At 34.9% G+C, this 21,186-nt stretch overlaps 1 protein-coding gene across 3 annotated transcripts in view; it reads left to right on the forward strand.

The window, feature by feature from the left end:
* Positions 1 to 19,210, forward strand: part of LOC126978545 (polyhomeotic-proximal chromatin protein-like) — a 69,800-nt gene extending 50,590 nt beyond the window's left edge. For 2 of the 3 annotated variants that reach the window (XM_050827470.1, XM_050827473.1), the window contains 12 exons: positions 136 to 199; positions 675 to 772; positions 956 to 1,063; positions 3,933 to 4,082; positions 6,175 to 6,289; positions 7,038 to 7,180; positions 8,033 to 8,177; positions 8,835 to 8,932; positions 9,086 to 9,167; positions 10,072 to 10,232; positions 11,844 to 12,120; positions 12,606 to 19,210. In XM_050827470.1, coding sequence (XP_050683427.1) covers positions 136 to 199; positions 675 to 772; positions 956 to 1,063; positions 3,933 to 4,082; positions 6,175 to 6,289; positions 7,038 to 7,180; positions 8,033 to 8,177; positions 8,835 to 8,932; positions 9,086 to 9,167; positions 10,072 to 10,232; positions 11,844 to 12,119 — 1,440 coding nt within the window. In that variant the 3' untranslated portion in view covers position 12,120; positions 12,606 to 19,210. The remainder of the gene's footprint in view (positions 1 to 135; positions 200 to 674; positions 773 to 955; positions 1,064 to 3,932; positions 4,083 to 6,174; positions 6,290 to 7,037; positions 7,181 to 8,032; positions 8,178 to 8,834; positions 8,933 to 9,085; positions 9,168 to 10,071; positions 10,233 to 11,843; positions 12,121 to 12,605) is intronic. The other variant, XM_050827471.1, reaches the window with a different exon arrangement.
* The last annotated feature ends 1,976 nt before the right edge of the window (positions 19,211 to 21,186 follow it).

The raw sequence follows: 21,186 nt of genomic DNA on the forward strand, positions 1-21,186 counted from the left end.
AAAACCAAAACCACATTGGTATGTGGCAGGTGAGGATCGAATGGGGCACAACTCCACCATTATATTACATCAAAGATATATTTGAACTGTATTAAATAGATAATGCTGCTCTTATAATTCAATGTTTGCCAACAGCAGCAGCAGCAACAACAACAGCAACAGATTTTGCAGCAACAGAATCAGCACTATCAGCAGCAAGGTAATTAGTTAAAATAAGACAGACATACACATTTAAATTATTCTAAGTGAATATTTTGTTATAATTGTTTGTTCCTTATTATTTTAAATAAACAAACAAACTTATGCCTTTTTAAATAACCAAGAGTTAATTTTAAGTTTTATAATTGAAAGTTATTTTCATCAGCTTTAAAAATTGAATGTTTAAAATTGATAAATGATGCTCGCAAACGATGTTAAATGGTAACCATTTTGTTAAAATCTTACTTACAGTTACTTTACTTAGTCTTTTATAATTATAATGATAACGCCTGTTAAACAGATATTGAATAAAACCTCTATATTATAGTACATTTAATATACCTTGACAAACATTCAATATAAATGACATGTATTGGTATACTTTGGAGAAAATAATGGGCAAAAGTGTTTTTTTTTAATATGGCTAATATTAATTATTTAAATATATATTGTAAACTTCAAAATTAATTTTGTAGGTATGCTGTCACAAGGAAATTTGCCCCTTGGATCGAGTTCCCAAACATTACCCATGTCAGGGTTGCCACATGTTTCCATGGTTCAGCAAATTCAACCAGTAAGTCATATTATTAAAGTAAAAACTTTCAAAACCTAGCACAGAATAATATTTTAGATTGAAATAAAATATATATTATAATAGTTTATGTTAATAAATAGTGTAAGAGATAGGTTTATACAGGAAAAAATTTAGGAAAAAATGATGAATGAATGTTATGTTAACATTAAATATTGTATGTAGGTTAGCAGTATCCCTCCTCCTGTGAGCTCATTGGTCAGTCAAATGAATTCCAGCCAATCCGGACAGGGGTCTTTACCACAAATGCCAACAATTCAACAACAATCACAAGTAAGAATCAAATTTATATCATAAAATTATATGGTCCATAATAATAAAAGCTTTGTAGTATAAAAGCAGAGGTACCCTAAATTTTTATATATCGGTATATACTAACTAAATAGTATAAATATGTCATAACGAATTATGCAGAGTGATACGAATATGAGATACGCGTCTGACAGTAGGTACGTGAACAAATGCCGTCTGTGGAGTGCCGACTTCCGATAGGGATAATGCGGTGATTACAATTAACTGAATTTAGTCATCTAATTTCAGAAGCAAATTTAGAAACACATTAGAAGCATCTGATCACACTGTTCTTACTTAAGTTAATTTAGTTGCTGAATTAGTCACCACTTAAAGCGCGACGAATTCGGACGTGTCGTATAAGTACGAGGATGGCTCCAGTGTTGTCCAGGCACCAAAAAATTGGCCTTTGCAAGCCCTGACCGCTGGCTCAACTAAAATTTAAAATCATGGGTGAAAGTTAGCAAACATTACAAAGACAAAAGGTGTTTTAGAACCAGCAGACTTCAGACTTAATGATCTACGAATGGATTCGAGATCGTTAGAGACAATATGATTAAATCTTGTGTCACCGTTTATTCAAAAGCAAGATACTATCTCTACTAGATACTACTACTCCGACGAGACAGTATTAGTGCAAAAGAAAAATTGCAACAGAAAATTCATATCGAGATTTAAATTTCATTTCTTTAATATCCCAAGCCCTGCTGACAAAAACTATCTCTGAAACTTGTTTAGGCTATTACTATTATTCGGGAACATAAAACTTAGATACGTCCACGCACGAAGAGCCATTAGCGACTGAAATCAGTAACTAAATGCGATTACACTTTCCTAAATGCGTTTCTAATTAGGCATCTAAATGATTCAGTCATTCAGAATCCATCCTTACTTCTGAATTTAGGAAGCTAGGTTTCTCAATTCGATTATACTTGTCTTAATTCAGTAACGACTAAATTTGGATGACTTAATACAGTTAAATGTAATAAGCGCTTAACTTAATATAATAGTCCGAGAGCATGCGATTAAAACTTATATATAACAGCACGGTACAAACTAGTTATTTCTTACATTTCTTACAAAACTATTTATTTTTCTGTAACGACCCAATGCCCTCGTTTTTCGTTTTGTTTTGTACAGTTTCGGTTTTCGTGTGCGTACCGGCTACCGAAGTACTTAGATATTGAGCTATGAATATTTATACAGTAATTACGATATTAGAATCGAAGATATGTTATTCGAGTATTGTTTAGTCTTATGGAGACGGGCGCAGTGTGATGTTATCGAGGTCATATCATAATATAGGTTGTTTTGATTGATATATGGTTTGGGATTTGTTGGACTTATTTATTGCCAATATGATGACGATGAAACTTATTATTTCGGGTGATAGAAACGTATTACTAATAAATTCCGTCAGTATTTTCCTGGGTAGGAATGTTTAAATAATTAATTTTGAGGTGGCAACAAGAGAATATTATTTTCAAGAGTATATATTTTTACTTAATTATAATTACTTAATATGAACTTCTTAATCATATAGAAGTAAATTCATAACTTAAAATACATAAAACACCTAAATAAATAAATTTTCCAGTACATCATTTCGGAACATCCTGTAAGCAATCTAGTAGCCGCGAGCTAACATAGGCACTGACACTTAATTGTTCCACTTCGCGCCGTAGCTGTCAGAGCTCGTATGTGAAACGCCCACGTAAGGGTGATTAATTATTTTTAATTTTGTAATTTTTGTCCGTGTAATTTATGTCTTACAAAATTAATAATATTCAATGGTAGTATTATTAATAAATATTTTAATATAAAATAAATTAATTATTTAAATGTATCCCTTTTGGCATAGATCTAAATAAAACAGTAAATCCAAACCAGCAAATTTGCTGAGTTGGGACCACTTTGTGACGTATATAAAAAAATATTCCTCAATTTTATTTTATTGTACTGCATCGTCTATCGTTGTCGTTTTTTTTTCTTTCTTCTTTCATTCTAAATACATTTTAGTAATCTTATGTATCTTGTAGGATATATTACAGAACAAATATATATTAAGTGCTTATAGTTTTATGGGCTGTTGAGTACTGATTACTGCAGTTGTCATTCTGATACTTCCATGATTTGTATATGAAATAAATATTGTTTATTTAAATTATTATAAACATTCTACAGACTATCGTTGGCAGTAGTATTGTGCAGACAACGGTTGGAGGTCTGCACCAATCATCCACTGTTTCTAACACACCTAACATGCCATCGGTAAATTATCATAACACATTATATTAATATGTTCCATAAAAATATTTTCATATTTATTTTCAAATAAACAAACTCAAATCACATGTTAAAATATATTTGCCTAAGAGAGGTGTTTAATTATTTTTCAAAATTATTGATTTAAATTTATAACCAAAATTTATGAACAATGCTGGACTCAAACTCTCGGATTCCGTCTGAAAGCTCTTACCAGTGAGCCAAACGTTCCAATGACGCATGTATCTTAAATCTTGGTATGTCATTCATCTACAGGATCTACTTTACAGTTGATAGCCTGATCAACCCCAATAATTGTATATTAGGAAGTTGACTTGAGATGTCGCTCTTTATAATCTTAACACGACATGGTTTTAATAAGTCCCGCATTGTTCATAAATTATGGTTACAAATTTAATTTGTATAATTAATCTCTGAAGTTAGGGATATTAACTTTAAAATAACATATTGTTTAAAATGTTTAGAGTTATATAGTGTGACTTGAAACATACATACAACATGCTGTTTGTACATCTGATATAATATCTTTAATTTTTGTGTTTATTTAGCTGGATATGTTTGACAGGTATCGTCTAATAGTTCCTCTCATCAATCTCAACTAACAATGCAGACATCCATGAATCTGATCGCATCGACTGTGCAAAGCTCCGTGCTACCTCCCCATCCACATCTACCGCACAAGAGTGAAGAAAAAACTCAGGCTCAACTTGCAACGGTATAATTGTTTTTTCATTTACTTGGAAATGTTTAATGTGTTCGCTAACTGTGGGCCAAATGAGGAATCTAATGGTCTCGCAGAGGGCATTGGGGAGGGCTATGCTCGGGCATGCCCTACGAGATCGAATCAGAAATGAGGAGATTCGTAGGAGAACCAAAATCACCGCCTATGGCCAATGGACTACCACATAGTTGCGTCACATAGCTCAACTGACAGATGGCCACTCGTGGGGCAGTCCGTGAATGACGACCACGTACCGGAAGCCGTAGTGTTGGTAGGCCCCCCAGATGATGTTCCAAAAAGTTGGTCAAGATTCAAATTCAAATATTTTTATTCAAAATAGGATGTGAAATCACTTATTGAAAGTCAAAAAAACTACCACCCATTCCAAAGTGAATGCCTCAGGCCTGAGAAGAATGGGCGCAACAAACTCAGCGGGCTTTTTTTTTTTCATCAAAAATATGTTTTACAATTAAAGTAACATTTACAAAGTAACATTGTACAATTAAACTTATTATTTAATAGCCTGAGGGCGGTCGCTCCATTCCCAATCTGTGGTATCATTAAGAAAGTCATTTATGTTATAGTAACCTTTACCACACAAACGTTTTTTAACAATTCTTTTGAATAACGTAACACCTTTGTTTTGAACATTTTCTGGGATCTTGTTGTAAAAGCATATACATCGCCCCACAAAAGACTTACTAACTCGACTTAGCCGAGTAGTAGGCATCATCAGTTTATGTCTGTTCCTGGTGTTAACATTATGGTTATGACATTTTCTGGCAAATTCACTTATGTGCCTATGAACATACATTACATTATCAAGAATATATTGAGAAGCACCAGTCAAGATGTTAATTTCTTTGAATTTAGCTAGCTAGGACCTAGGTTATAAATAGCGCGAATAGCCCTCTTCTGCAGCACAAACATTGTATTAATATCGGCAGCGTTGCCCCATAGCAATATACCATAGGACATAATACTATGGAAATAACTAAAGTATACTAGTCGCGCCGTATCTATGTCAGTTAATTGTCTAATTTTTTAACCGCGTATGCTACAGAACTAAGTCTGTTCGCCAATCCTTCAATATCCCCCATTGTAATTGCCGGAATAGGTTGGATGAGGGCAGCACAGGACCAATCGTCATGGCGTTCTGGGGGGCAGACTTATGTCCAGCAGTGGACGGCTTCCGGCTCTAATAAATGACATACATGATAGAATTCGAGCTGACGCGACACACATTGTTCTGTCAATAGAAAATATATAAATTTACATCTTTTGTAACAATTCGGGGATAATGTAGTCTAAAGCCATCAGAACTGTGTAATCAAAGTTAAAAATGGAATAAAAACGTATTACTGAATGATTTTATAATATTATCGATACTTCGATACTATATATAATATTATAAAGAGGAAAGATTTGATTGTTTATTTGTTTGCATTGAATAGGCTCCGCAACCACTGAACCGATTTGAATAATTCTTTCACTGTTTGGAAGCTACATTATCTCCGGGTGTTATAGGCTATATTAAATTTAAAAAAAATTAGGGATCCCTACTAAAAGTCCAGTAATGTAACCCAAGGTGTAAAAATACGTACGCGAACGACGTCGCGGGGTATCAGCTAGTGTAGCAATGAAATGATAAGGATTAAAATATTTGTGTAAACAGCTGTTACATTATTACCATCGGGCACTTTTCTTTACACCTATATAAGCTACACAATTTCACCATACATTATTTTGTTATATCTCAAAGGGCTTAGATAGCGTTTTCGTCGACACTCCCAGATGGCACAAACATCTCTATCGTTAATGTATACAAAAACTTAACAACTTATATACTAAAAACTTCTTCGAGAACCACAGTATCTATTGATGAAAACTTACTTTTTAAGTTCATCGAGAACATTCACACAGACAGACGCGACGAAAGACTTTGTTTTATTATATGTAAGTAGTGATAAAGAAAACTGTTACCTGTATGTATAATATTATATATATACTTCACACCAAAACTGATTGTTTACTTTCATACAATAATAGATCTTAAGCCACATTTGATTTATAAATTTATTTTTAGGCAACTGTGGTACAGCAGATATCACTTCAGGTCACAGATGCAACCTCCGAGCCTGCAACTCTCAATATGCCAATGCTGACAGATGTTTCTGTGTCAACAACTACGTTGGCATCAGGTATCTTATCATCACAAAATACCTTTATTTGTTTATTGATGCATCTACTGCACTCAATAACTCTACTTTTTACATATTAATTTACATTTACTTTTTTGATTTGTGTCAGGCATTACATTTATATAATATTGTAGTTGGAATGATTTATAAATTGATGAAGCTGTAAATGTTGATTCTGAAGAGTGGCAATGAGTTTTTTGCCACTTCTTTTCATTAAAGCTCAACCTTCTGCGAAGTAGCGGTAAATGTTTAAAAAAGATAATAATATTCATATGATTTTGATTTGATTTATTATCATTTTTGGTAGGAATGATGAGGCCACTAATAAATTCATCAAAATTCACTTTCGATCCAATTACAAAACCAAAATGAACTGTCAATTTGCCAAGTTTCATAACATTTAAAATGGTATTATGCATAACAGCGACGTTCTATACGTCATATAGAAAAATCACGTCGTATAAAAACAAATCCGAAATATGAAACATACCACAATGGCACCATGATAAGCTTTGACTGACTATACATTGCCACATTTGTTTCAGCTGTTTAAAATATTCTTGGTCAATAAGCAGCAATGTAAAACATTTATTCAGTTCAGGTTTGATTCGGACAGTGACAGTTAACACACAACTAAGGAGAAAAGTGTGGCTTACATTGTCTTTAAGCAGACTTTTGCTGTTCCGCTATCCGAATGAGAATGATAAGTCATTATATGTGTGTAGAACATGAAATATTGTAATTACAGATCCGGCAAGAGATATATCTAAAAAGAGTCCAACTAAAGTTGACTGTGTTATATCAGCAACAAAAACTTCATTGACCACCAGTATGGCGGTGTCAACATCGGCAGTAACAAACAAAGCTCAGTCTACCACCGTCCCTCCAGAGGTACATACATTTGAAAATTCATTGATAATTTTACTGTGGCTTCAACCAAATTTGTAATAAAAATGCCTTTTAACATTCCTTCTTTTAACGTAACAGTGATTTTATATGTTTTACTAATCCTAGCATGGATTGATTCGGTAATTAAATAATATATTTCAAATTCAAATATTTTTATTAAAATTATGATATACAAAATCATTTATTTCGCACTTTGCATGTACAAATTTAACATTTTATACTGACCCCCACACTAAGCGTTGCCTGACCCGTTTATATATTTTATACTTATTATGTTTTATAATATACTTATTGACTTTCAGTCAAAAATACCACCTTTTCCGAAAAGTATGCCTCAGACCTGAGGCCTGACCTGCAAGAAACTCAGTGGGCTTCTTTTTTTTTGTAAAAAATACGGTTGCTATGTTATAATATAATATGAGCGTGGTCACTCCATTCCCATTTGCAGTGTATGTATTCTTAAATAAAAAAAAACGTTATAAAACAGCAAAATTGATTCATACCTTATTTCTCTCCAGAAATATCTAAAAATGTATAAAGTATTTTACAGAAAAAGTAGTAGTTTTTGATTTAAAACAGACAAAACCTGATCAATTATAAAAACTGCAGGTCACTCATTTTGTTAGTTGCGATATATCTAATGGATTCGCTCGCTTCTTCTCTCTCAGAGCGTCATTTATTCCGAAGCGGTGGTAGTGTTTGAAGTGATGTCAAAAAGTATTCGAAAGGAATAAAACTTTAGAATATAAATGCCTTTTTTATGCCTTTGATTTACAATAGTTAGTATTATGTAAACGAAAATGATTTTTAGGAATTATTTTAATTTTATGATAGGTAAGAACCGCTGTTGCAACATCAAAAACAACCGTGAGTTCTGCGAGCGGGTTGACAAGTGGCTTCACAAGCACCTCCACAACTGGCTCAACAGGCATGTTCAAAAATACGCCAAGCACCAGCAGAAATATGAGCTCCACCCAAGGTATGCTATTTATCACGCAATTAAATGTATTCTATTTTTATAATAAAGTCCCAGCCTATGTTCAGATATTGACTTTAAATTAATTCAATTAAAAAATAACGTGTGTACGTACACAAGAAGTCATTCTTCAAAATAAAAACCCTTAAATTTATTCCTCGTTCTGTTTTGCGTTTGTAGAAAAATCAATATTGTAATAAAGATGATGTTAAATACAACCAATGAAAATATTATTATAACGCATTATTTAGTTAAATAACGTGTTATTCAATATCATTAAATTATTTTTATACAGTTGGAGAGATTTTTTTATTCAATACTTGTATATGAATTTAAGTTATATATTGAAAATTATTTCATTCTCGTCCATTGGTTGTAGTAGACTTATGAGTTACGGTAGCTGAAGTATGATACAAATGGTCAGCTAGTTGACCAGTTAACGCTAGGGTGTCGAATTGACGTGACGGTGTGCGCGCACATCTTAAATATCACTCTGATAATTTTTACTAACGCGCTAAAAGAAGTATAACATTAAAAAAATTGTCTGCAATAAACCTCATACATTAGAGAAATGACTATATTATCTTCGAGACCTCACTTGAGAGAAGACTTATATACACTACTACTCATATAGAATACTAATTATATGATTTATTGCAGTAACGGATAAAGGATTACCAAAAGCCATGGTAAAACCAAATATCCTTACACATGTCATTGAGGGCTATGTAATACAAGAAGCTGCCGAGCCGTTTGCGGTAAGTTATTTAAAATATTCCATTAAAAAAAAGTTCAATATTAAATCATATCACAGCACGGTTATGTTCTACATTAATACTATAGTTTATATATATATATATTTTAGAGACCAAAAAATGAATAAATTTAATAATTAATCAATAATGATACAGGTAAATCGGCCGCTGCGTGAGTTTGGTACATTGGAAAGGGAGCCACAACAAGAGACAAAGCATTCAATGTCTGAACCTCCACGTAAGTCTTATGAATAATTAATAGCTCTTTTTATGGAGATTGGGGACTTTGTTTTCATATTAAACCTGCAATACCAAGGTAAACCTAGATAGTCATACCATTAAGTAGTACACGGATGGCTCCAGGACTGAAGCCGGTACCAGTGTTGGAGTTCTCGGCCCAGCAATCAAATACCATGAAGCCTTAGGTAAAACAGCAACTATATAAGCAACTATATATACTTACCAGGCAGAAGTATATGCACTAGACAGGTGCGTATAAATGAACCTTGACAGGAATTACCAGTCAAGAAACATTGCCATAATGTCAGATAGTAAAGCATCTCTCAAGGCACTGACGTCCTTTACAATAACTTCACGGTTAGTGTGCAGAAGTAAACTGGATATCCTCTGCCAGCGTAATAAAGTTACACTGGCTTGGATACAGGGGCACAAAGGTGTAATAGGTAATGAGAAGGCTGACCGGCTAGCTAAGGATGGAGCCTCATCTCCCTTCATAGGCCCTGAACCCTTTTGTAGAGCTGGAGAATCTCTTATCCGCAATGTCCTAAGGAATCAAGAAATGCTGGAGGCAGCCAGTTACTGGTCCTCGCTACCAGGCCATAGGCAAGCTAAGCTACTCCTAGGCAACTATCAATGTAAGTGTGCCAAACAATAAGCATAAGCTTGGACAGGAGACAACTGAGAACCCTCACGGGGTTCCTATCTGGCCATAGCAAGCTGAATGGGTCTCAGTGAATCCGGAAAACCTGTGCAGATTCTGCTGCGAAGCCGCTGAAAACCCGTAGACATCCTTCTGGAATGCGAAGCCATTGCCAGAATCAGCCTGGGGTGTCTTAAAATACCTTCACTTAAAGCTTACACCTTTTAAAAGTATAATATCTGTAATTGACTTTTTAATGCAGGTAAAAAGAAAATGATGAACGACGGCACCTTGGTACACATATCTTCGAGTACAGAGCCAAACACTGCCAATACATTAGCGACATCTGAAAACAGAGCTGAAACTAATTGTGAATCTTCAGAGACGAGCACAGTCACTAAGAATGATGTTCTAGGTTGGACGGTGAGTTTTAGATATTTATCTTACTTAACTAGCTGATTTGACAGACGTTGTTCTGTAGATTATAGAAAAAATACTGTTTTATAGGAATTTGCCAATAATATTATTTATTTATTTATTTATTCATTTAATTCAGAGACATCTCTATATATATTCGTAACAACATTTATTCTGAACTACGTTAGTATTATTAGTGAAATATATCTAAAAACCTAGAGCTAACTGTATCCAGTGTTTCTGGAAGGAACAGTCAGCTCTGGCAGCAATCATCTTTAGGATGTTGTTACTGCTTACACGTAGACGCTGCAAAATGGGGACCGCTTTTTTGCGCATCATGGCATGGAAACCGTCCACACATGCCTCAGCAAACATTCCAGAAGCGCTACAACGCCACGGCAGCCCTAACAACCTCCTAAACGCATTATTATATGTGACACGTAGAACGCTATAAGCCCCGTGCGAATATGACACCCACAAGCCGCTCGAGTAAAAAGACTGGCGGAATGCTTTGAATAATAACGCTTTAACATTATTTGTGCTTCGTGCAAACCTGCGGGCGAGCATATTACTCCTTACTGACAGCGCTCTACACTCCTGCTCTATGTCATCTCTTAAGTCATTCGAAATGATGTGACCTAAATATTTGAACTAATCAACAATCTTTAGCTTTTTATTTGCGAGAAATAAGCAATTATAAAACATCAAGAATTATTTCGTAACGTATGCTCCCTGTTGTTATAATGAAATTGTTTCACAACAGATCCGTGCGTCAATAAATTCTCTCACAGACAATATGTCCATACAAAACAAATATTGGAAATAAAAATTATTATGGGCCCCAAATTGAAATGAAAAGTATCCTATCTCTCAAATTGGACTAAACTGCACTCCATGAATACCCCATAGGGATTACCCCATTCAAATCTGATCATTAGTTTAGGAGTCCATCGCGGACAAACCACGTGTCATGTAATTTTTATATATTTAGAATTTGTAATTATCATTTGTTTTCATGTTGTATTTCACGAGATAAGAAAGCATGCTATCACGACATAGATATATGACTTTATTATTTATATGACTAGATCTTTATCTCTCCTCTTGCTGCTAGACAACCGATAAAAACAGACTAGCTATATTACTTTAGTGTGGGTGACAAGCTACGTCTTACACTCTCGATTTGTATATCATTTTGTTTTTTTATATATGAAAATTAGGGACGAGACGATCAGGACGTTCAGCTGATGGTAATTAATACGCCCTGCCCATTACAATGCAGTGCCCCTAAGGATTCTTGCAAAACCCAAAATTCTGAGTGGCACTACAATTGCGCTCGTCACCTTGAGACATAAGATGTTAAGTCTCATTTGCCCAGTAATTTCACTAGCTTCGGCGCCCTTCAGACCGAAACACAGTATTGTTTACTGTTTCACGGCAGAAATAGGCACCGTTGTGGTACGCATAAGCTATATCTAGCCGGCATCCTGTACAAAGGAGCCTCCCACTTTGTGTTAGTGTTCATGCATTGCTCACAGTCGCTAGTCACTGTATATCTAGAGGTATAAATGATTTAAGCTGTCGAGTGTTTATATAATGATTGTGTTTGTTTGTTAGGTGCGAGACGTTTTCGAATTTATCCGCAAGATACCGGGATGTGCCTGTTATGCGGACGAGTTCTTAATGCAAGAGGTTGACGGCGAAGCTCTGTTGCTTATAAAGCCCGAGCACCTTGTGATGGCACTGTGCATGAAGCTCGGGCCCGCGCTTAAGATAGTCTCATGCATCGACGCTCTGCGCCCCGATAGCGAAGACCGTGCTGATCTGAACAGTGTCGACATGAATCACTCGTTTGACGGTTATTATATAAGCAACAACAGCAGCAGTGCTTAAGGTATTTGGCATTGTCTACTAAAATAAATAACTACTTCATGCCTTGTGCTTTAAATTAAATATACTTCTTGTTTTTTATGGAAGAAAGGACAAATGATCTATAACACCTGAGGAATTACAAGAACCTTGCCGGCCTTTTGAAAAAGGACACGCGCTTTTTTTTTGAATGCACAAGGAAGCTCATTCCACAGATTGTATACAGTGTAAGAAAGTTCCTTAAAAACCGCACTGTGGATGAACGAACGCCACACATCCAGATGGTGGGAATGACATCCAAAATTGTGGCGTGACGTGTGATGGTGGAATACAGCGGCAGGAATCAGTTCAAAACAGCCCTTCGGAACACTCCCCGTGATAACTGCGGTAGAATTCTTATTTAATGTTCTATTATATAAATAATATTCATTCATTTCTATGTATACTGTCTAAAATAACTAAATTGCGCAATTCATGAAACTGATGTGTCTTTCAATCTTTTATTTTCAGATAACTATAAGGAGGTTCTTACAAGAGCTTAAACAAACCGAAACAGTGTTCACTTTAACAAATATATTAGTTATATGATTACATTATACAACATGATTGTGTTAACTAAGTCTACTTATATTATTTCTAATTAATATAAATTTTAGAAGATTTATTTTAGTTAAAGCCACTATGAGGGTTATGTATATATGTTAAAGCTACTTGAGTATTGAAATTAACTTCACATCTCTTATGTAACTTTTTTCAAGAATTTATTAGGATACAGGAGAAAAAGTCTAACAGCTTTATAGAGAGGATTTTCACTGTTCTGTGAGTATGCTCGAACCGAGTGCATTAATGTTAGCTAGATAGCAAAGGAGTGCACTCGGATGCTGGCTTACACGCATCCGAGTTTAATGTCCGTTTAATGTTTGGGTCGTTCTAATTTATTATTGATGATGACCACACCATACTTACTGATAGATCTAGAAATGGTTACATCCTACACAGCTAATCATTGAATATGCTCTTAGCGTGTGTACAATTTTCGCGCGACAAACGCGCGAGTTTACAGTCATTTGCCACTCGAGCCAATATGTTGATATAAATTCAAAATCATTTTCGAGTATCGAAACAGTCAATTTCATTGTCAATTGTTCATTTTTACGTATTCGTTGCGAGCGAATTCACCAAAACTACAACCGTCCCAACTGCGCGCGAGCGAAGGACAGAAGCTACTTTGATGCGGTCTCAAGGCCAATTACATTAGTTGAATAGTGTAAATTGGCCTTTCGAGTGCGGTACCTCGTCTAGATAGGTCGCGGCGGCCGCGCGCGCCTATGTTCGATGGTCTGCCGCGCGTAATTTGAACGCACCTTTATTCACGTAATGCGTTTTTTATGAAATAGTATATACGCATTCTTTTTTGCGCTCTTTTTAATAAAACGACGACCATAATCACTGACCATTCAGCTATCTGCATGGTCAGTGATCGTGACTACTTAAATAGAGGTCCCGGGTTCGAATCCCGTTAGGTTAGGTAGGCATTTATATAATAAATATAGACGTTTGTTTCCGAGTCATGTATATACATGTATATATGTATGCTTAAGTAAGTATAAGTAAATATAAGTATTAAATATATCGGTGTCTTGTATCCATAGTACAGGCTATGCCTAGTTTGGGGCTAGATAATTTGTGTAGAAAGGTGTCTATAAAAATAAACATAAATTTACAATATTGTGCTATCATCGTTATCGCTATAAAATAATCATAACCTAGACCCAGGCTGTCCGATCACTTAGATATTCAGCTGTGGAGTAGTAGGATCTACGACGTACGATGTGGGAGACTTAGCGACAAGAGAGCATCTATTATCCTCTCTTACCAACATAAGAAAGAATGGCATCTTTAAATCCCTATTAATAATAGTTGTTTTTCAACCCAGTCTGTATCCAGATGTGTTTTTTTATGGAAGAGGAGGACAAAGGTATGGGCACCTGATGTTAAGTGTTAGTTAATAAAACACCACATGCATTACAAGATCGTTGCCAGCCTCTTAGAATTCGCTTTTTTGAAGGTACCCATATCGTATAGTCCCGATAACATTCCATAAGGAAGCTCATTCCACAGCTTGGTTGTACGTGAAAAGTGTAAGAAACTTCCTTGAACCTTCACTGTTTACTGTTTATATTTTTGTTGGTTAACATCACTATGCAGTATATAACAAATACCTAGTTGTTCCTTTCAGACATGTATATATATACGCATTTTGGTGGTATACATTATAAGCCAATTCAGTGATAATAATTCGATAAAATCAGTATTAGCCAATATCAGTTAAAATCGACATAACAAAAAATGTTTAAAACATCTGCACTTATGTAGGTACGTAACATCGCGACTAAAGTCAGCAGCGGCGGCCCGCGACTTTCTCAAAGGCTCAAAAAATTATCACTGCTCTGAATTGCAAATATAAAATGTTGAGCAGTTAGAGCTCTTTCGTACTAGGTACGTCCGATCCAAATCCGATCCGTACCCGTGAAAAACGGTCTGATGTAGTCGTAGAACTATTTCTATGGTAGTTTACACACTAGATCCGGCTTCCGTCAACCGATAGAAATAGTTCTACCACTACATCGGACCGTTTTTCACGGGTACGGACCGGATTCGGATCGGACGTAGTGCGAAAGCACTCTTATTCTAAATGAGATGATTTTTACAATTAACTATCGTTTCTGATCATGCCCTTGCGGGAACAACAGGGTGCTTGCTACAATATATTATAATAATTATTATTGAAGTCAAACTTCTTTTGGCACGTTCGGGAAAAATTATCAGTGTGAATTTTAACGATGCGCGCGCACGCCGTCACGTAAATTTGACACCCTGACGTTAGCTGGACAACTAGACCATTTGTATTAATTAATTAGTGCATCAATTAATTAATTCAAACTTCAGCTACTTGGTAGAGAGGTTTGGGCCTCTTGTAACTTTTATATTATTTACAAGAGTTCTACTGAACCACAACCAATGCACGGTAATTAAATAAATTTTCAATTTATACAATTTTTCCAATAATTATATTTAATTTTTCGTTATTTAACTTAAATATACGGTATTTCAATTATTTAATTGGTTGCATTTAATACGTTGTTTCTACAATATTTTTCATACTGCAAAAGTAAAATAGCACGAGGAATAATTTTTTCAAGGATTTTTGTTGCCTTACGCCAAAGAAAAATAACTTCTTGCGTGCGTACATTAGTATATACACACTTTTTATTATTACAATGATGTAAGTGATTTATTATAGTGCTAAGGCTGCACTAAAAGTATTGGGAATGGAATATTTCCACTGTTCCTGTCATATTAAAATATTTTTAATTGAAAACTCCTTGGTTTCAAAATTTAATAATTTAAAAAAAGATTCTCGGTCTTCTCACAAGGTCTTTTCAAACTTGTTTAGTCGTTGAGAAAATGGAATTGACTCGAGAAAATTCTAGAGCGATGATTTATTATGACTTTCGAAGTGGTTTAACACAAAAACTGTGTGTTGACCGGATGATTTCTGCATTTGGTGATGAAGCCCCATCCAAAACCACAATTTATCACTGGTTTGCTGAATTTCAACGTGGACGTGTCAAGCTCAGTGATGATCCCCGAAGGTCGTCCAAAAACTGCAGTCACCAAAGAAAACGTTGATGTTGTGCGTAAGTTGATTGATGACATACCGCGAAATTCAGGCAACTTTAGACATTGGCATGAGTCAAATACAAATAATCTTGCATGAACAACGATGGATACCGCATTTGCTCTGTGAAGAGCAAAAAGCGGCTCACGTTACTTGGTCCGTCAGAACTCTCGAAAGATTCCACGCAGGATCCTCAAATGCTGTATACAACATCGTATCAGGTGACGTATCCTAGGTAGGTGCTATACACGTACGAACCCGAAACAAAAAACCAGTCACGAGTTTGGGTGTTCGAAAATGAGTTAAAGCCAACAAAAATTGTTCGTTCACGGAGTGTTGCAAAAAAAATGGTGGCCACGTTTGTCTCCAAAACCGGCCATGTTGCGACTATTCCTCTTGAGGGACAAAGAACGGTTAATGCAGAATGGTATGCTAGCATTTGTTTGCCACAGGTCGTTTCTGAACTCCGTAAAGGGAACTGCAACCGCCGCATCATCCTCCATCACGACAATGCGAGTTCTCACACCGCGCACAGAACGAAAGAGTTTTTAGAGCAAGAAAACATAGAATTATTATACCACCCGCCGTACAGCCCCGACCTAAGCCCTAATGATTTCTATATTTTTCCTAAAATAAAGAGTAAATTGCTTGGTCAGAGATTTTCATCAGCTGAAGAAGCTGTGGACGCCTACAAAACGGCCATTTTGGAGACCCAAACTTCCGAATGGAATAGTTGCTTCAATGATTGGTTCCATCGTATGGAAAAATGTGTCAAATTTCGCGGAGAATACTTCGAAAAGCAATAAATACATTTTTAAATAGTAACGTTGTGTCACTTCCTTGATTCCCGATACTTTTAGTGCAGCCCTCGTAACTCAAATAAATTAAACCTACACTTATAATTTCACAAAAACTCTTTTGGAATTTTAACGCAAAAAACTCAGGAGTATTTTTTTATTTGATGTAGGTAAATAAATAACATGCATATACCCAGTTGCGGTAATCGAGACTGGCGAAATAATTATAAATGGAGCCCGCGAACTTATGACAATGTATACGTATATTTGCTGTCTATTGATAAGTTATTGTATTGCTTGATAAAAGTAACACTTTGGTAAACAGGGAATGTAATAATTAATGTTTGTGATTTAGAAATAATTTCTTTCCTTTGCATGTATGTACATATGTGTTGTTGTGCCGTTGTGTAAATAAATAAAGCACGTTTATTTTGCGATATTTAATAATAACCCTTTGTTGGTCGTAATGCGAAGTGGTTTTTAAATGTTTTTTCAGAAAACAGTTATCGTACATAAGTTTATGTGCTTTGGTGTATATTCGTTTCATGCATTGGCACCTTCGTTGGACATATGTCGAGATCTCCGCCTAAGTATATTTAAGTGTAAACATTCTTTTGCTAATGAATAATAAATTTAGCTTAGTTTTCGTTTACAGTTCCCGATTCGTTTGCAATATTCGGAAACTTGATTTATTTATAAGTATTTACTATTAAGGCACCAAATATTAATAATAGTTTTCTTTAAGGGTCCTGTGCGTGAAACATGCTGTCGCGTTTACTTAATATAAAGTACGTATATTTTGAGACATAATATTTGATCCAAGATTAAAATTACACAGTAATTTTTTTATGGCGTAGGTAAGTATTTTGAGAGAGAAAAATTAGTATGAGTACTTTATAGTTTTAAAAGCTAGACGTTTCAATTAAACAAATATTTTATAATTTTAAAACAATTTTTTTTTTTTATTTGACATAGTATGCTCTCACATACACATTTACATAAATATTTCATGCAAAATTATGTAGCTAATCGTAAACAAATACTTGTAAATTTGTCTATAACAGCTAAATTGATTTTCTACCATACCAACAACAAACTTCACTTCACTATAATATACACTTGTTACACTAGCAGTATTCTGGAGTATTTGGAACCGCATCTTCTGTACAATGTCCCCCCCCCCCCCATTATATTTTCTCATAAAAAAAATCTTATTACCCCCTATATATTCACTCGAAGGTAGGACCTTTAATTTTAGATCATAGTTTGTTTATATTTGCTGTAGTTTTCTATTGCTATATAATATATTAGGTCATAATTTTGATTATGATTATTTTCTATTTATAGTTTTTTTTTATGTTGTAAGTTTATATTTCTATAGGGAGTTTATATATCTGTTTAGGAGTAAGTTTTTTTTTTCGTTTTAAACTACGGTTGGGCTAGTTAAAATAACTAAAAACCCCATTTGGTTTGAGTAGCTTTTGGAGTCCTCCGTTAATCTAAAACAAATCTCATAGGATCTGCTATCCTAATTGTTATCTTAGAAAATATTTACAATTTGTAGATATTTCTTACGTCCTATATTTAATTTTTAAGCGGAGAATGCAATGTGCAGGTACTGTGAGCCGTAAGTTATTGTGTGGCATATATGAATATGGTGTTTAAGTCCAATTCTTGGCATATCCAGTTGTATTCGATCTGCACATTTTGATTGTAAATAAGTGTAGGCTTATTATATTTTTTTGCTAAACCTCTCTTAATTTCCTTATTATTATTTAAGGTTATATTAAGTTGTATTTACTACAATATATGGTGCTACGTAATACTAATTGACGATATTCGTGAAATGACCAGGCGTTTCGAGTAGTGTAAATGCCTAGATTATTAGGTCTTAAAGAATATTGTTGCATGATTTGTTAAGTATGTTTAGACGATTGTTGATTTCCTGTCGCCTTAGTAGTTCCGAAAGAAAGGTCAGTGTAACAGTACAATAATTTATCAGTAGCTAATAACCACATGAATCTTATTAAAATAAGTGTGTTGTCTATAGACTCGTGTGTCGTTCGTATTTTTATTCAATTGCTGGTTTAAATCCGTGTCGACCACGCCATCTCCTGTGTTCTGACATGTTACAAAAATATATATTAAGAGTTTGTATCTTTTGCAGAAATTCGTTATGATTCATTTTACTCTTAGATGATTTATACGCCTAGATAGAGTCTCGTGCTGATAGACAACCGATGAGATCAGGCTGCGTACACGCGCGATTTGTATGACACTTTGTGTTAGTGTGCGTGCATTGCTCAAAATAGAGGTTAACTGACAACCTCATTTTTTTTTTCAGGTTTCCACAGCTGTTATAGTCTATCTAGACGTATAAATTATCTAAAATTTTACTGTAGTTATATTGTGCATAATACTGTCGTTATATTATGTTATTAGCTGACAAAAATCTATATTTAACTTGCATACATTTTGTAAAGAACAAAACTTTCGCTAGGTGGAAACCACCCAAAAATTCTGATTTATATTAACATACTTTAACTTATTAATGATTTGTTTTGTTAAATGTTGCTCAATTGAAACATGTAACAACGTCTTGTTTGAAATAAAGAAATAAATGATGACTGATTTTATTTGTTTGCTTTTTATTGTATTTTCTGCCTATCATAACTCTGGAAGAACTCTTATAGGGTTATCACAATATAGCTTTGATAGCTTAATATGCATAAGCATCAGAAGTTTCATAATTCTTAGGTATTGGTGAGATAAAGAATTTTCATATTGACGAAATTAATTGGGGTTGATGTGATATTAGAAAAATGTGATTTTAGGCATAGTATGCACTATTACACGGTTATTGTCCCGAGAGCGGTTAACGGCTCTACCCGAGAAACCGATCGAGATGCACACACCATGCGCTTTTCAAAGTTTTAAGATGGATTTCAAAATAAACAGTATGTATTGTTACTTTGATACTAAGAAACAGAAAATATAGATAATAATGTATGGAGTCCTTCCACTAACTAGCAGTAGATTTGAGAAATATTCCTTATGAAATATATAATTTTAAAAGAATATTCATATCTTAGATTACGAATTGTTCTCCGCTGCGCTCCCAACTAGATACCGCAGACGTAGTCTTTTACTACCCAATCTCGAACAATGTGTGACGTCGACGTGCCACATGATAAACTTTGCTACTAAATGAAACTAAAATGCCGGGTTGCGTAGTAAAACTTTGTAAAAATACTACTACAAGAAATAAGAAAGACTAGCATCATATATCAGAAAGTATTATTTATTGATTTCAATATAAAATAACACGAAGCGTGGTACAAAATTCTGGGCCAACTCGGCAAACGTTGGGCAAACGGAGAAATACGCTCTGTCCTTCACATAAACATTTTTTCCAACTTGATATTATTTGAAGCCAGTATAGTAAGTTGAGTATAATGGCATCCTTATATTGAGGTAGCGAACATTTATGAAGGAAAAATATGAAAACTATTAAATTAAAAACCGCTGCGGTTTAATAGATGTGTTTTTAACATTACGTGGATAACACTGAAAATGTTTAGAACTGGTCAGTTAGAAACATTGCTAATGAAAACTTTTTTTGAATTTCGATTTGGTAACCTAATGTAGTATATTGCATTCATTTGTCATTTGTTTTGTGAATTGGCGGCAAATCTAAAAGTCAATGATTTATTATGACTTTCGTTGTGGGCTTACTCAACAACAAAGCTATGATTGGCTGCGATAAGCATTTCTTAATAAAGCCCCATCTCGTGCCACTATTTACAATTGGTTTAACGAGTTTAACCGTGGACGTAGCAATCTCAATGATGATCCGCGTGAGGGACGTCCTTTAACAGCGACTACTGAAGATAACATCAGTGTTGTGCGACGTATGATAGAGAAAGATGAGAGAGTGATCTATCAGCAGATACGGGCAAGTCTACGCATTGGTATGAGTCAAGTTCAAAAAATTTTAGCGTCAGGAAGCTGTGTACCAGATGGATTTCCCATACTTTAACCGACGACTAGAAACACCTTCGCATGGACTGGTGTCGCCAAATGCTAGATAAGTTCAACGGCGGTGACTCAAATGCTGTATTTGACATCGTCACAGGTGATGAAAGTATATATATATCCAATATTGCTACGAACCCGAAACCAAAAGACAATTACCTCAGTGGGTGTTTCCTTTCGAGGATCGGCCAACTAAGGTAAAGAAAGGAAGAAGTCAAGGAAAAAAGATAATTGCCTCATTCTTTGGTCGGAAAAATCATTTCGCGACAGTTGTGCTAGAAGATGGAAGGACAGTTACTGCAGACTGGTATGTCAGTTGCTGTTTGCCTGTTGTCTTGGAAAAAAATCAACTGCAGCGTCTCGCAAAACAGACTGTTGAATATTTGACTATGGCAGGTGTCGAGATAATGAGTCATCCGCCATACAGTCCTGACCTGGCGCCCAGCGACTTTTATTTATTTCCAAGAACTAAAGATAAAATTCGAGGTATTCCCTCTACGAGCTCTGAAGATGTAGTGAAAGTGTATGAAAATGCCATAGAAGTGACACCCTAAGGAAAAATGCGACGATGTGTAGA

This window comes from Leptidea sinapis, chromosome Z (genome assembly GCF_905404315.1).
Source record: "Leptidea sinapis chromosome Z, ilLepSina1.1, whole genome shotgun sequence".
Taxonomy (NCBI): domain Eukaryota; kingdom Metazoa; phylum Arthropoda; class Insecta; order Lepidoptera; family Pieridae; genus Leptidea; species Leptidea sinapis.